Here is a 17,141-nt window from a genome sequence, read left to right as displayed (position 1 = left end):
AGAAAGCCAATTAAGAGTAAACCTGCTAAATTCACAGCCTGATCATTAACAGCTCTCTAGAAAACTGCTCAATATCAGCATCAACTTCAGTGAAACCATGTGTTCCTTCTTGGCTAAGAAGGGTTATTTGCCAACAGCTTTTTTTCTTTCTTTCATTTTTCTTTTTTTTCTGCAGGGCTGCAACAATGAAGCAATCTAAGGTTTATACATATATACAAACACACACACATAAAATATACAGAAGACACAGCTGGAAGAAGCCATGAGGAATAATCTTGCTACTCCCATCTCAACAAATAATCAGCTTTGGTTCTGTCTTAGACTGCTCTAAAAAATGGCCTTTAGGATGGATGCTCTGTGAGGACCAAAAGTGGAAAAACACCCATAGACTGTGTAAAAGCAAAAGGGAGAGTGTTCATTCTATCCCAAAAGAGAGCAGATATCTAAAAAACATAGCAACAGAGAGTAGGAATGAATGGTTTTCAAATAATTCCTTTTAGCACAAATAGATTATTTGTTGTCCATACCTACTGACACAGTTTCCATGATTTTTTAATTATTTACCACACTCCTGGTTCCTTGCTCCAGGGAAATCAAGCCTGCATTAAAATGATAATAAAAAAAATGCCCTAATCCTAGTGATTTATAGTCTCTGACTGAGCTATGATCCAGTGTCCTCAGAATATTAAAGCTATTTGCCATTCAAACCCAGATCTGATTTTCACAGACAACCTCTCCCATTAATTGAAGGTTAGATCAATATCACTATTTGTAGTGTGTTTGAAATACATTCCAGGCGATATTTCCATATTAAAATTCAACAACATATTACACTGACAAACTCGTTCTTGCCTGAGGCCAACCTTAAACAGGAGATATTTTACCTTGTTAATCTCATTCTCCTCCACAGCAGCTTCTCATGTCACTGGGCTCAGCTTTCACCTTCACAAATTTAATTCACCTCAAAGCTTGCACCTTTCATTGCTTATTGTCACCATGTTACAATTCTGGTCTTCTTTGTGCCAGGACTGTTTTTTTCTGGGATGTCCTGTTAAACCAGCACAGAAGGATGTGGAGTTTGGGTGGTTTTCACCACTCTGTGCTTTGCACACTGGTCAATGTGATGGAGACTTGGCCACACTGTCACACTCTAGACAAGGTCCAGCACCTCTGCTCAGACTTTCTGGCTGTAGATTTACAGAGAAATCAAGATGAAAATGAATGCAGGCAAAACAGAATTTTAGCATTTTAGAGTTACAGCAACTACTAATCAATTAACTGGGACCCAAATCTTGCTGTCACCTTGCCCTTCACTGCAGCCAGCCACGTGTCTCAGCCAGCAGTGAGGGCAGACAGCCTGGATGACCTCAGGCTCCTCATTCTATCCCTATTAAGAAGGAAGTGCACTGGGAGTGGAATCAGAAATGTGAATGCTGCCCACTATAACCTTTTTTAATTGTCTCAAGTGTATTTTCTACTCCTCTTGTTGGATGGGAATTACAATTGGGAAGTCCAGGCAATGAGATCTGCAGGCTTTGCTTTTTACATGAAATGCTCATCAGGATCATCCATTATTAACCTCTGCAGCAAAAGATCACCAGGGCCTTTTCCTCTTTCATTAAAAGTTTGCCAGAATGAAAAAGGGGTCAGTTTATCCCAATCATGGAGTCCTCAGTGACCTCAAGAAGTTTTCCACCAAGGTAATTTGCTATCACCACTCTATGTTTTTCTCTCTTCCCTCCCTATTCTGCACACATGAGGTAAAGCAAATGTAATTTATTCTTTGAAGCCCCAACTAACAAGACCAGCAATCATTTTAATGAATGGTTAATGATTAGTTTCAGGATTTTCCATTTCCATTTTGTGTCTTGAAAACATTGCTGCTTTTTTAAAAACATATTTTCTTGTATCAAGAGATTCTTAAAATGTCAGCAAAGCCCTAATAGAGTTCACTAAATCCAAGAAAATTTCACCACAGATGGAACATCTAACTTGGAAGCAAAAATGGAGGGAAACCTCCCCAAAAGAAACCTTCAAATTCCTCTCTGTATTTTGTGAGTGAACATCAAGACCTGTGACATAACTGTGTCTCCCTCAGATCTTGTATCACTTACCAAGAAACCATCCCTGATGGGAAATGCAGAATTGAATTGCAGAGTTAGAGGAGGCTGAAGGCTCAGCAATCCCTTCCAAAGCTCCCATTTAAAACCTCAGTGTCAAATACTCAGTGGATTTAATAAATTGTATCTACAGAAGCCATTGCACCTGGGCTGGTTTATATGTAAGGTAACCTTCATGTGGATGCATGCTTTCCTCTACAATTTACTCCTAAAAAAAAAAGGTGTTTCCTTTTAGAAAAAAAAATGTGTGAGTGGGAATGCCTGCTTCTTCTTGTATTTGATAGATTTTTCTTCCAGTTAGAAAGGATAACATTCAAATGATGATGACAATTTTTCATTGTTAAAGCAATTCTGAGAATTAATGGAAGCTTATTACCAAATTAAAAAGAAGCAACTGTAGAAGTAACACAATAGTTCGTATAAAACACAAATTAAAATTTGAAAACTTAAAGAACATCCTTCAGCATTAATACTGAAACAAGGGCAAGTAAATTCATAGCAAATTGAATGGAATTTTGCTTTGATCCTCTGGGGACCAAATGTAACTTGGTTGCAGACATCTGAGGACCAGGGTTGGTGCTCTTGACCATCACACCTACAAGAACTCAAGATTGAAATGTAACTAATGATGCTCAGGCAGGTGATAAGGCCATCTAATAGTGCTATTCCTACATGTAAGGTGATTTATTTACAACCTGAGCAGTCATACAAACTGAAACAAGAATAACAAAGTAAAATACACTCAAAGGCTGAGGAAAATATGATTTCCATTTGCTTGAGGAGACATGGATACTGGGAATTTGAGCTGGCTGCTGTTCAAAAGTGGGAATGAAGGTAAGTTCAACCTCTCACTTTTAGGTAGCTAGAGCAGAACTTCGAAAAAACCTCTTTTTGGCAGATTTTGCAGCTTTTACCATTAAGAGACCATTTGAAGAAGGAAAAAACCACCTTAAGATGGAACTGGCAGCAATAAAAATGTTTAAAAAATCACCTTAATCTTCATTGTACTTGGAGGCAAACTGTCCTCTCCTTCTGCATATGATCCAAATCCCACGATACACACTGTGGCTCCTCCAGAGAGGACATTTTTCCCACAGAGATCCTCATGGAAGTCAATATCACATTTCATAATACCATTTTAAGTGGTTTCATGGATACCTGTGGATTCCAGCCCTGAGTGGAAAGAAGTTTCAACACATTATTTCTCTCTTCATCCCCTTCTTTTTCCTACTGTTAAAATGAGAAGCAAACTCACTAGTCCAAGCTGTCTCCCTAAGAAAACTCCAGGAAAAAGACAGCTGTGTGAAGCTAGGAGAGAAAGGACAAGGACAGCACCTTCCACTCACCTCCTCTGGAAACTCAGCATAGTAATTATACAAGTAAAACACTCCTGGGCATCAGCACCATTCATTGCCAATGGTGAATTCCTTCCCCTGTCCATCAGGAAGCTCCATGCCCTTTTCAAGAGAGGAGGAGGAGGCAGCAGTTGCCATTTCATTTTCCAAATCCAATGCCACATAACAGAAAGTCTGTGTTTTTCATTCAAAATGAGTAAGGCGTTTCTGATACCAAGGCTGCACACAAGTAGTTGGATTTTAGACACATTGCTGGCACATGGAACATCTCCAAAAGGATTTGGAAGGAAGAATTGAAAAACCTTTAGGATCTACACTTAGCACAAACTGAAGGGACAGCCAATTTTGGGTTATTTTTAATGAATACTGACAGTTACTACTCCTGGCCTCCCTCCTGAACTGTGGCTCTTCTGTAAACACCATGTCATGCTTTTTTTGGGATTTCATTTAAAAGGAAAGTCACCCAAGCCAGTGGATACCTTTCCATTAACCCAGGTCAGGTTTTTACTGACAATATTAATTGGAGATGAAACCTTAGGATAAATTCTTTTACACTGATGGCAGGGCTGCAACAATGGGATTTTTCCCAAAATCTAAGGTTTTTACATATATACAAACACACACACAAACTCCCAGTGTTGAATTTCTGAAGTTAATGCCTTCACCAATAAAGTCAACTTTTAATGAAAAGTATGCTTTCAATAAAGAACACATAAATTACCAATAATTCATAATTACTGTAATGAATTTAATGCCATCAGCAATAAACAACAAGCCTTTAAACCATCTTGAAACCCAGATTTATCATTGCAGGGTAATGACAGAGAAGCAACCCTGGACACGTCTCCTGGAGGAGCTCTACCTCCTTGTTGTTGCAAACGGGGCTGTTCTGATGGTCTGGTGGTGTTTTTTATCTCCCAGCTGTATTCTCTCCCAGTCACTCCTGCTGTCAAGCTCACAACTTAATTAATTTATTTACACTGCTGCTAGATGGATGCATAATCTTCCAATTAAATATATGCCAAAAGTGGGCACCAAGGGAAGTGCAGAGCCACATCTCCTTTTCCCCAGGTGATTCTATACCTATATTCTGTATTTAAATCATATTTACTTCTATCCCTGGATAAATTTGCCATGTGGACTTTTGGCCCAAAGCCATAGGTTTTTCAAATACAGCCTGAGTAATGTATTTTTATTATATTACTTTCAGTAAGTAATACGTTGAGTCATATTAAATAACAATATATTTTAAATACATGGAATATATTTCATATCATAAAAATAATTGCTTTTTAAGATTTTTCTTCGTATTTTTACAGCCATATTAAAATAGACAGAAAGCATACAAGAGCAAATCTGCCAAATTCATATCTATTCACCAAATTCAACCAGATTCACTGGGTTGGGTGTTTATTATCTTTTTAGCTAATTTTTTTTTTTCCTGACCTAACACTAAACATAAGGATGGTTTTATGGGTAAGTTTATTTGAAGAATATCCTAAAAACAAGTATTTTATCCTAGAAACAAGTATTATTTTTCCCCAAAATGAACTTAAATGGAAAAGAGAGCCTCTCTAAATTTGAAGCACTCCAGAGCTGAAGTTATTAATTAAAGTCACCAGCTGTTTGAAACCATTCAATTCTATATCAATCTTCTAAGGAAAAGAAATAATCAGATGTTTCCAGAACTGGGCTTTGGGATGTCAGGTCATCCTTCATTTGAAGGTTTGGAATACAAATGTAGGGAGAAGTTGAATAAGCCAGAAAGCAATCATGTAAAAGTTTAAATATATATATATATATATAATAAATCAAATGTAAGAAGAAAATTACTGCTATTTCAGACAGGAAAGAAAAATGGGAAGAGAAGGAAACCTCTGTGCTTACATAAGTGGTGGTTTCAGCAGTAAGGTGGTTTCAGCAGTGAGGAAAAGACCTGGACTCATAAAGCAGGACCCTGCCTAAAACTGTGGCAGTTTCCAGGTTTTCCCTCAAAGCCAGGCACAATCAGGCCCTACAGAGCTCATTAAATCTGACCTAATGATAACCAGAATGTTAATGGATAGCAATACTCTACAAGAACCAAAACAACCCAGTGTTGATTTTATAGGTCATGAGAATTAAATGTGAGCAGCAAGCACACTAGCAAAGAGAAATTACTGAGGAGCAAATATCCCAAATCATCCCAGCATTTCTATTAAACATTTACGTTGTCACGAGTGCCAGAAAACGCTGGGTCCCCACGCCTTCCCTCCTACCCACTTGTCAGCTCCTGGGAACAAATGCCCAGGGATGAACAATGGCCTGTGCCCTTTTCCAGCTGGAATATTGTGAACTGAAGCACAGGAGAGCAGGAATGCTCCATTCCATGGCTGCCTATGCTCCTCCTCCATTCCCATGGCCCCCCTGTGAATCCCACAGTATCATTGTTGTTTGCAATGAAGGGATGAGACTATTTTTGGGTTAAGAATGATTTATTGTTCAGATAAACATCAGTCTTAGAGGCTGTGAGACTTTAAAGGAGTAAGCCATCAGCTATAGCTCAAGAGTAGTCACAAATTTCTTGGTTAAAGGCAATATATAACTTTCTAACTTAATAGACAGTTGTTACAGGGTTTATTTTGTTTTTCTAATCTATCACCTTTACTTCCTTTGGTGTCCTGTGGATACTTTTGTCTAATAGGTTTCTGTCTCACGTGCACACATATACTTCTGTTATAACTTCTAAACTCTTAGCTTATCCTACACAACCACACCCCTACATTATAAACCCTTCACCATTTTACCAACATAGTTTCTTCCTTACTTAAGGCATATTCTTACTTACTACCATAGAAACATAAGTTTATGACTTTTCAGCTTTATGTTCGTGTACTGTATTTTTCCATCAATCTAAGTTTCTCCCAAGGCTGCAAACCAAACCCTTCAGTGTCTGTGGAAGTTTCTATTTTTCTGATTCCCACACTGCACCATTCCCACTCCTGCTCCCCCTCACACACCCAGCCTCAGCCTTTGGGGACGCCCCTTTTGTACCCTGTGGATGGCTGGGCACTACACTGCTGTGCTTTTGTCCCATTTTTGGCACATTACCCAGGAATTCTCCTGTTTCCTCCACATCCTGGTGCTTTCAGGAGTAGGATTTCAAAGTGCTGGGAAGAAATTAGTGGCTTGAATCAAAATCACAGAAAGATCCAAATCACCCTTTTTTTTCTTATTTGGAGTAATCACAGTAGTTATCAACTTGCCCCTTCCCTACCAGTTTGAGCTAGGGAGCCACTTCCACAAGTAATTCCTCCATCCAAGAGACAAAAAGAAGGAAAGCTTAAGCTGCAAGAGCCCATTTAGTACCTCACCACTGTCTGAGTTACAGCACTGCCTGAGGCCTCCACCAAGTTACACCCTAAAAATAATCACACTACAGGAAAGTACATTCCACCTTTATAACCTTCCTTAATTCCTTCTTCTAACTCAGTTTCAGATGGGTTGCTCTTGCTTTCAGCATTCCTGAGAAGGAACAGGCACTGGTTGTGCTGTGCACAGGACACTTGCCAGATGCAGATGAGGAAACATAAAATATGGAACTACAATTTGACTTTTTTTTTTCCTATAGGTAAATGTAATTTCTTGCTCAATGCAGACAGCAGGAAAATTCTGAGGCAGAAAAACATAATTGGATGTAGGTAGAAAAGTGTGCTTGCAGCAAGCAGGGAGAGAGTAAAATCCAAGTACTGTGCTTCCATCTAGAGGAGTAAGTGGGCAATTTATTTTCAAGAATCAACTGAAGAACTCCCGCTGTTCCTGGATCAACTTTGGTCTGTTCATTTGGAACAGCTTGGGTCCATGGATATGGCACAGTAACTGATTTCAGATACCTGGGTTATAACTGCACTCATCCTAGCATGCAGAGGACAGAACAACCCCAGCCCTGTATCTCCCTTTCAGCAGCATTTTCCACAGGAAAACACTACCAGGAGCATTTCCCTGTGGAGCTTCCCCTCAAACAGTAGTCTTTTCCACATACAGAGCCAGGTACTTCCCAAAAGACATGAAAAGCTAACTTTTGCAAATGAAAAACATACTTCAGGGAAAAAAAAATTTAAAATCTTCCTCTCAAAGGATCAGAATAAGGATAGGAAGTGGAAGTGAAAGTGAAAACATCACATGGAATGTGAGATGCAGGCACCACCCATCCTCTTGCTCATGTAGGTCAGTTCTGAGGAGAGAATATAACCCTCCCCCCTGTACCTCACAGGTTTTGTTCCCAATTTCAGTAATTTAATATTTCCCCAATTCACCTATGATGAATTGCAACCTGTATTTTTTTTTTTTTTACTTTAGTTTCTTTCTATCACTGTCATAAGTTTTGCCTCAGTAGGAACTTCATGACTGCCAAGTATGTGTAAATATAAAATCAAACAAAACACCCACCTTTCCCACATCATCCCAGTTAATGATGATTCCACACTCAGTGGGATGTTCCAGCGTCAGGATCCCTCTTTTGCTTTGTGCTTCATCCCCTACACTGCTGTATTTTTGACCCATTCCAACCATAACACCCTGCAAAGGATATAATTCCAATATTAGTGCAGTTTGCCAGGAACATTAGGGACAAAATAACATTTTTTAACTCAAAACTTAACTTCCTGTGAAATACTGTTCTTGCTCCTGCCCTCAAAGGAGGCACCCCCAAAACATGCAAGGAACTAAAATGTGAATTTGTGGGTAACCAGTTTGTTAAAATTCCTTCCACAAACCCTCCAGAAAGAGCAAGGCAGTTTCAAAAATGAAGTGCTGCTACTGCTCACACAGGAGACCAGCCAAGGTGAGCATCAGCAAACTCATGGTTCTGCACAAGGAGTGGGTCCTCTGTCATTGCACAAAGGAATAAAGGGAAGGAATTAGAGGTGGAAAATATATAATTTCTCCAAATTCACTTATTTGGTTGTTCTCTCCGTCCAAGCAGTTTGACTATTTGCCTTTAAAATAGTGAGATTCCCCCGTGAAGCAAGTCAAATGATTTTTAAAAACTCACTAATATAAAGGAGAGAGAGATCATCCAGAAGAAAAATCAGTTATTAAACACTGATTTTACTAAGTTTATCACATTTGCATTAGGAAGTCTGTAATGATTGCCCCAAATAACATCACAACATATGAGGTAAAATGTTATTCATCACACAGAACTTGCGGGAAGAGTTTTGACAGCCCAGAAAAATCTAAATCTGACTCATTATATGAATAAATTCCAATAGGTGGGGCTTTTCTTCCCTAAGACACCTTCATATCATTAAAACACAATGTTTTTGAGAAAGAATAAACCTAACCAGCAAAGTCAATGGATCTTAGCAAGGTTGTGAAGTATCCATATAAATTCCCACTTGAATAAGATTTCACAAAGCAAATTAATCAGGGTATTGGCAGCCTTTTGTTTCTTCCAGAGGGGAAATCTCCTGCTGCAGCCTCCAGGGTCCTGTGATCCTTTTAATTGGCCTTGTGACCATGGACAAGCTCAGCTACAGGACACACACTTGGCTCTACTGGGACTTCAGCATAAATCCCACCTCTTCCAAGGGAAATTACCTTTTAGAAAGTTCCTTTGCTTATAACTGATTGCATGCACATATGAGCTGTAACATTAGCAGCTAATGCTAACCAGACCACCAAAAACATTTGTTACTTGAAAGACTGCAGTTTTCCCCTCATGTAACACTGAAATTTGCTTTTTTTGATCATCAGTCTCAAACAAACAACTAAAAATCACCCGCAGCAGAAGTTTTTGGGGAAGCATTTGCCAAGTGTTTTTAAGTGGCAGTCAATCTGTCATGTGGAGAGTTCATTCCAGGACCTATTTCACATTTTTAAGTGGCAAACGCTTTATGAATGGAAGTGGCTGTTCTGGGAAAAAGAACAAGAGGCAGCTGGCACAGGAACACCTCAGTTTCAGAAGCTGGCCAACATCTAAGTCCTGGTCTCCCTGAAATTCATGGAAAAACCCTCCCCAAGACCCCATGATAGATCCCTGGGTTATTTTTAGGATTGGAAAACTGCCTCTTTAGGCAGTTGATACCAGGGAAGGATTTTATTTTTCCTTCTTTGGCAACTTCACTCTGTAAGGAAAGGTACTTCAGAATAGGGAATGAAAAACAGCACTTGTCCAGCAAAGTTCTTGTCCATAAGAATGCAAAAATTATTTTATCACATAAATTTGGGATGAGGTTTAATGTGGGAATGTTTATCCCTTCATTCTAGTTAGCTGGTGGGTTTGAACATTTGTTCACATTGCCATGAATTATTTTCTCCCAAAACCCTCAGGAAAAGAGTTTGGACTGCAATAAACCAATTGTTTACCAGCAGTATCCAACATTACAGCACTGCGCCCAGACTCTGGCTGCAACACCACAAACCAGAAGGAAATATAGTTTTTAAATACATCAAGAATTACATCACCTAAGACACTGGAATTTGAGGGTAGAGAATTTTAAACAAGTCTCCTCAATTTGCTTGATCTCAGACCAAATGCAGCCAAGCATTTAAATTATGAACTATAGCATGAACACACTATCAGGGCAATACTTACCCAGGAAAAGCTGCTTCCTAAATGACATGAGCTCACCTCCCAGTACATTTTTATCAGCTTCTGGAATGGAGTTCACAGGATATCTATATGTCAAGCCATTTGACTTTTTTTTTTTCCAGTATGTTCTTATCACAGTGACAGCACAAAGGCCTGGATAAAGCAGGACAGAATTTCAAACACCTCTGGTTCCTTTCCCACTCACTAAGCCTCAGGACAGAGGGTTGTTTTATCTCCCCCCAGTTCAAAAATCCCTCACACTGGATGAGTAAGACTGGAAGGACTGAAGGGCCATTGTTGCCTTTGGAAAACATTCTGTTTAATTATAACATAATTAGCTAAGAAACACCCATTTTCAGGCTGGGAAGGGAAAAGTCAGCATCATCAGTACTCATGTTCCCACTGTACCTGGTGTTTTTGAGTTATCTCAGTATTTGGATGACACCAGGGCTGAACACAAGGACTGAATCAGCCACTCAAAGGAAATAAACCACCACTATTTTTTTAAAAATCAATTATAGCAGAATATATTGGATTTATATAAAAATCCATATCTTTACCAGACTAAGAAATATAAAATACCATCAAAAGAAGGTGGTTTACAGTATTTACCTGCAGCAGTAACTACCTCTTAAGCAGATAAATCACTTCACTAAAATGTCTCCAAGTCAACCTTGTTTCTGCTCATCAGTAAAACCAATGGAATCCTTTTTCCATATTCACTGGGATTTCCTTTTCCCACAAGATTCTTAGCTGAATTTATTGATTTGTACCTTGAAGCTGAAACATGTAAAATATGTAAGGTTGCGTCTTTAGAAGCTTGAATTTTATGTATTCTGCATCTAAGTAACATTCTGCCTCCAAGACAGGGAGTAACTAAGCCTCATCAAGAAAAGCGCAAGTAAATTTAAAAAATACTGAACCCCCTCAAGTTACAGAAGGAAAAAATTACAAAAAGAACATAAGAAGTTGGAAATACTTATGTCATCTCAATTGTGAATCTTTACTGAATCTTTAAGAATCAGCTTACCTCATTACCAAACAAAGATCTGTGCATCTTGATTTCTTTATAAACGTAATGGGAAAGAACCTTCTTAATTATTTTATTTTCAGCCAAAAAAAAAAAAAAAAAAAAACTAACCAACCAAAGGAAATAAAAAATCCAGTAGTTCTTCCTTTATTGCACTCCATAAAACTTCTTGTTATAATCAAGAAGCCAATATACAGTAATAGTTTGATATTCCTTTAGAATTTATAGTTTAACTCTTAAAATAAAATTTGCATAGAAAAGATATCATTTACAACCCACTCAGTAGCAATCAACCATTATGTACCCACAATAATATTAAATAACTTGTATGCAGCAGTTTCCTTATAGGGCAGAGGGGAATATTTTCTCCTTACAAATATAATATCCCATTGTAAAAGAGCAATTCAAGTCAACTTTGGAGCAAGTGTGATATGCAGGAATTTCACTGGAGAAGCTCGAGGTTCCACGTGGTGTCCCAGGGATTTGTATGACTGTGTCCAGTGCATAGCAGAACAGCAGCATGTGAGGAGCCTCGGGGCTGGGACTGGCACTGCCCACAGGGAAAGGAGCCACCCAGGGAGTGCAGTGGGTTCAGAGCACACCAGTGAGGCACAGGACAACAAGGATGTGTAGTGTGACCAGGTAGGTGAGGAATAAATAGCGTGATTTGGCTCGGGCCGTCAGCAGCTTGGAGCAGTAAAGGCTTCGCCCCCGGAGCCAGCGGCGCAAGGAAAGGGCTCCTCCTTTCATCTGAGGAAGAGACAAAAGTTACCAGAGGAAGAATCAGGGACACAAACCAGAAACAGCTCCCCTGCAGCCTGCATTTCTGAGGCACTACAAACCTTTTGTCTCTGACACAGCAACTGACCCCAAAACACAACCAATGCCAAATACCAAAGCATGAACGATTTAAAGGCCCCAAACCCAGCATTAATGAGAGGGGAGAAAGGAATGAATCCAAGCTGTGTATTATGCAACTCCACACACATAAACATGCATACTGCATTTTGGGCATGCATAATTAAATGCAGACGCAGTTTTTTTAATGGCCACATGTGTAGTATAAATATGATTACATACATTTTTTAAAGTGGACATACACAGAGTGTTTTCTGGCACAGTTTACACAGGTGCTGGTCTGGGAAAGTCTCAACAGAAAGAAATTAAGGATGTTTTTCCACCACTTTTAAGGAGCTGATAACTCAGGGCTTTTAAAGGCTTTCATTCCCTTACCTTTCTCACAACAACATGTTCACTGGGATTGATGATTAAGGCTTCCCTCTCCTCCTCATCTTCCATCTGGACAGTGTAGTCACTGGGGACAGACCTGTAACTGGCTACTTCAAATCTAGAGAAAGATTCAAGGCACAGAGACATGCACTGCTGAATTATCTCCTCTTTTAAGTACTGAATTGACATATAAAACATTATTTTCCACACTTGAAATGACTGAGGGAAGGTCCCCACAAAAAGCTGACTCACTTTATGTTGCCAGGACTTTTTGAGTCTCTATTTGTAGATCTACTGCCAAGGTGTTTCATTTATTCAAAATTAATCCCCATCATTGCCAGCTGACTGAACAATGATTTTCAGGTGATGGTAGTGAGGGACACTATTTATGCAGGTGCACAATGATATTTTCAATCTAACCAGTAGCTCTGCTAAAGTTGCTATATGGGAATTTTTTTTCCTAACCTGGAAAAAATAAATCGCACTGAGTCTAACAGATGAAATTAAATAAAGAAAAAAAAAATCCCACAGCCTATAACACTTTTGTGATCCAGCGTTTAACTTACCACTTTTACACATGGATTTTCACTACTTTGGGCACTGTGGGCACACACACAGGTTTATTATTACTAGGAATAGCATTAGTATCTCAAAAAAATCTAAGACCCACAGGAAAACCTCTCACTAATCTTACTAAAAAAAATAAAAGGCAAACAAATAGTCTGTTTTACCTGTTACCCCTCTCCTCAGAGAGTCCAAGAGCCTCTTCTGCAGCTTCTCTCCTCCTCCTCTCCTCTGCCAGTGTTTCTGTGAGCTGGGAGAGACTCTGCTGCATTGACTCATACTGCTGTTCAGTTTCTGCAAGCCTGGAACAAAATAAAATCTGAAATCAATATTTTATGGACTCAAATAATTACTTATTTGTCCTTTTTTTATTAGGAAATCTTCCTTTTTGGGACAGACTTAATTATAATGAGATGTTTCAGCTAAATACTGAGATAAAGCCACCAATAATCAGTATATTTACGTACAGATACAAACCACAAGTATTACCAGATGATAACAATTCAAGAATATGGCTTATGATTCATGTAATCCACTGTAAATCCACTCCTTCCCCCTCTTCACACAAATGCCTCAGAGAGATAGAAAAGCATTACTTTCACACTCAGAACACAGCTGTCAGGAAAATAATATTGCTAATACATGCTCTGAGTCCTGACCTTTTCCTGAGCTCATTTAGCTCCATATTGTCTATCTCCACAATAATCCCAGATCTCTCCTGTGGCGCTCCAGGGGGAACTTCTGCTCTGGTTTCATCCTAAAAAATATTAGGGGGGAAAAAAAAAAAAGAAACACAAATGACCATTTTTCTACTTGCCAAAAGTCTTTACTTCAATTACAGAAGCCATAAGCACCACAAAACAGTGGAACAGGTAATTCTTTGTGCCACTTAATGTTTTCATTTCCATCTCTCAACAATGTCTGAGGGGAAAGAAAAGCATCTACACAACCACAATTCCAGAAGCAAGGCAGTTATTAATTTATTCTTAATTTACAGTTCTTGTTTGTATTCATTTCCATCTATGGAAGAGCAAGGGCTGTTTTCTATATGTATCCATATGCTATTTCAGGATGTTCTGTTAATGATTGCTAATGAATAACCAAGGCAGTATAGGAAAGCTTTTTAAGAATAAAGGAATAATGATGAATCATAAGGGTCTGGGATGGAAGGGACCTTCCATCCTTCTGAATATATTACTCAAGCATTGTAAAACGATCTACAACTGATGTGAAATTATCACTAAATTTCTTGATTCACTGAGCAGTGATCATCCAGTTATCTCTTCCAGCTGCAGACCAACTCAAAAAAGATGCTTCAAAACAAAAATATGAAAAGTTAAATTAGACCACTTAACAAAAATAAGGACAGTTATCTTCAGTCACAGGCCAGCAAAAGTACTGGGTCACTACAACAAAAAGTACATTATTTCATATTTAGCATGAAAAACAGAAACCTAAAAACCTTTCCATGTATCTGGTTACCTGGACAGAGCCTTGGAAAGATGTCACTTGCATTGCCTGATATTCCCTCTCCAGCCTTATGTAACGATTTTGCAGATCAGTGTAATGAAGCTGGTTGTCCCTCAGAGTCTGGGAAAGAGTCTTCAGCTGGGCAGACAGGACAGCATTCTCTTCTGCTGACTGCATAACCTGAGAAATTCACATGGAAGTCATTAAAATTAGCTCTCCCAAGAAATACCTCCAGATTTGAGACCTGCTGTTTCAAAACTGCATTCACTTTTTGGCACGGTCATATTGGGATTTAAGATGTTTTATGAGCAGAGGAAATAATGAAAGATGAGCAGTGATTTCCCCTGCCACCAGAACACCCAAACCAGAAGCTGAAATCTTGTTCCAGCTAAGACAAGACATCTGTTTATGTCTGTAATGAAAAATATTTGACTGTGAGTAGAAGTTCAGAGGTTCATCAACATCTCCAGAATGCAGAATCAAATAAACCTCTCAGACAAACAGCAAGTCAGGAAAGTCTGGTAGAAAGAAAATTGAGATTTAATTTGAATGTCCAGGCTGAGTTCTTTCAAAGTATCTATGTTTCAAAGTAAAATAATATTCAGTCATGCAAGACACCACCACTTCAGCAATATTCCAACATGAGGCCAGCCCAGATTTACATGAGACTTCCAGGATCAGAGCTGCTGTTCCAAGCTACCTTGGAATTAATCTGCTGGAAGTGCAGGTCCTTCTGCTGCATCTCCTGGAGGCAGCGCTGCAGCTCAGTCTGCAGCTGGTTCTTCTCAGCCAGGACATGTTTGATTTCCTCTGCTCCATCTTCACTTCCAGCAAGGGATGCAGTTTCCAAAGCCTTAAAAATATCAGTATATTCAGGGTAAGTGGTACAGGAGTTCTCTAAATAATCCACAACCCCAACACTAAATATACCCTGCAGAATTCCCTTTTCACAAGATTATTTTCTTCTCACAACTTAATACCGCCTTTGAAAGACACTTTAAATACAAGATTTTTTATACACATATATAGTGTTAATACTTGCATTAAAAAAAAAAAAAACAAAAGAATTACCACAAAAAGGCAACCCAACCTAATTTTTAATTTGCAAATAATGCAAAGCACAAAAATAAAGGGGGGAAAATAGTGAAGGATTAATATAAAGTACCTTCCAAAAATTATTTTCAAGCTAATGAAGTCTTGTATTCATAACTCGTAGAACAGCTGTTTTGTAAATATGAATTTAAAACTGAAAGAATCCATTTTGAAAAGAAAAAATGTATTGCCAATTTACAGTTTTGGCCTTCTTTATCTCTGGCAGCTCAACATTTTTATATTAATCTCTAATAAGGGAAGGATATGTGCCATCTCTGATGCTTTATGGAATCTATTCACCCATACAATCATGAAATAAAAGGTTTTACCACATAAAATCCTCCATTACCCATAGACATTACTGGTCAATAGCTCTTACTCATGATTGCAATCACAGAAAATGAACAGCATAAAAACTTCAGCAATTAAAATGCTGGTTTTAATGAAATTAAAATGAATACTGCTTCCTTCCTTTGGCACAGAAAAAGTAAATAAAAATATCATTCTAAAATAGCACTTTCCTTGAATCTTTCATGACAGTCTACAAAACAGCATTTGGCAGCCTGGGTGTCAGCTGCTACCTTTCTGAATCCAGGATTTTGTTCTTGGCAGAAGCCAGCTTCAGCTGCTTTAGGGGAAGGACAGTAACACTTCCATTCCCCTTTCTCCCCCAGTTATGTCCTAGTCCAGCCTGCAGTAACTAGACATGGATTTTGGCTCTGAAGAATGAACTTCAGAGTTTTAAACAAGTGTTTAAAACCTCTCTACATCAACTATACAAACTGAAACCTGCTATCCATGTAAACCACCAAGCTCTTTTTTGATCCTCTTAAAAAGCCTGTCCCTGAAAATGGATTACAGCCATAATACATCTGAAAGAAATAAACCCATTTAATTACTTTTTCAACTTCTTCCTTTTATATTCTGGATTTAACTAATTTAAGACAGTAATTTACAGGATTACTATAGAGTGCTCTTTTAAGAAGCAGGCTACAAATTTCCAACCGTAAGCTGCTACCTTCCACTTTACATTCCTGCTACATTCCATTTTTCACCTTGACTGGATAACTGCTGCCAGCAGGGAGTGACTTCTTCCCAATCATGTCTTGCTGCAACCTTTGGAGCTCTGCAATCTGCCGGTCCTTCTCAGCCACTGTGATCTGACACTGATTCCTCAGGGCCTGGGACTCGGAGAGGAGGAGATTTTTTTCCATTCTGAACATAAAATATCAGATTTAAGTAATTCTATATTCTACACAAATCAGTGAAGAGGATAAAGCTGCACTGTTGTACCTTAATCCAGCCAGCTCGTTCTGATATGATGTGATCTCTCTCTCTGTTTCTGCCTGGAAGGCTTTTGTCTGCTGCAAAGCCTTCTCCAAATCATCAACCTTATTCTTCAGTTTGGATATTTCAACAGCTGCAAGGCTGGCTCCTTCTTTAGCCTAGGTTTAATAAACATCATTAATGAACTGGAATGAAAAACTAGATGGGTGAAGTTTGATTAGAACTAAAATTCTAATTACAGACTAAGGTTTTCCCTATTTGCTTTGTTAAACAGGGTAATTACCTTAACTCCCAAAATTGTAAACATACCTCCTCTGGGAACACAGTGCTATCTTAGCACTCCCACAATCTACAAAGTTAAACTCCAGAATCCAACATGTCTCCGAGCATTCACTGCACAAAGAATAAAATTACAGATC

At 38.7% G+C, this 17,141-nt stretch overlaps 1 protein-coding gene across 5 annotated transcripts in view; it reads right to left on the bottom strand.

Annotated features, from left to right (window-relative positions):
• Positions 1-11,210: 11,210 nt before the first annotated feature.
• Positions 11,211-17,141, bottom strand: part of LOC110484917 (uncharacterized) — a 33,967-nt gene continuing 28,036 nt past the window's right edge. For 4 of the 5 annotated variants that reach the window (XM_077784356.1, XM_021555905.3, XM_077784358.1 and 1 more), the window contains 8 exons: positions 16,729-16,880; positions 16,491-16,650; positions 15,044-15,196; positions 14,356-14,523; positions 13,533-13,630; positions 13,041-13,175; positions 12,313-12,427; positions 11,211-11,829 (listed from right to left, as the gene is read on the bottom strand). In XM_077784356.1, coding sequence (XP_077640482.1) covers positions 11,671-11,829; positions 12,313-12,427; positions 13,041-13,175; positions 13,533-13,630; positions 14,356-14,523; positions 15,044-15,196; positions 16,491-16,650; positions 16,729-16,880 — 1,140 coding nt within the window. In that variant the 3' untranslated portion in view covers positions 11,211-11,670. Of the gene's footprint in view, positions 11,830-12,312; positions 12,428-13,040; positions 13,176-13,532; positions 13,631-14,355; positions 14,524-15,043; positions 15,197-16,490; positions 16,651-16,728; positions 16,881-16,902; positions 17,116-17,141 lie in introns of those variants that run through there. The other variant, XM_077784359.1, reaches the window with a different exon arrangement.

This window comes from Lonchura striata, chromosome 6 (genome assembly GCF_046129695.1).
Source record: "Lonchura striata isolate bLonStr1 chromosome 6, bLonStr1.mat, whole genome shotgun sequence".
Lineage (NCBI taxonomy): Eukaryota > Metazoa > Chordata > Aves > Passeriformes > Estrildidae > Lonchura > Lonchura striata.
The sequence above is the reverse complement of the archived record's forward strand: the minus strand, read 5'-3'. Positions and strand labels throughout refer to the sequence as shown.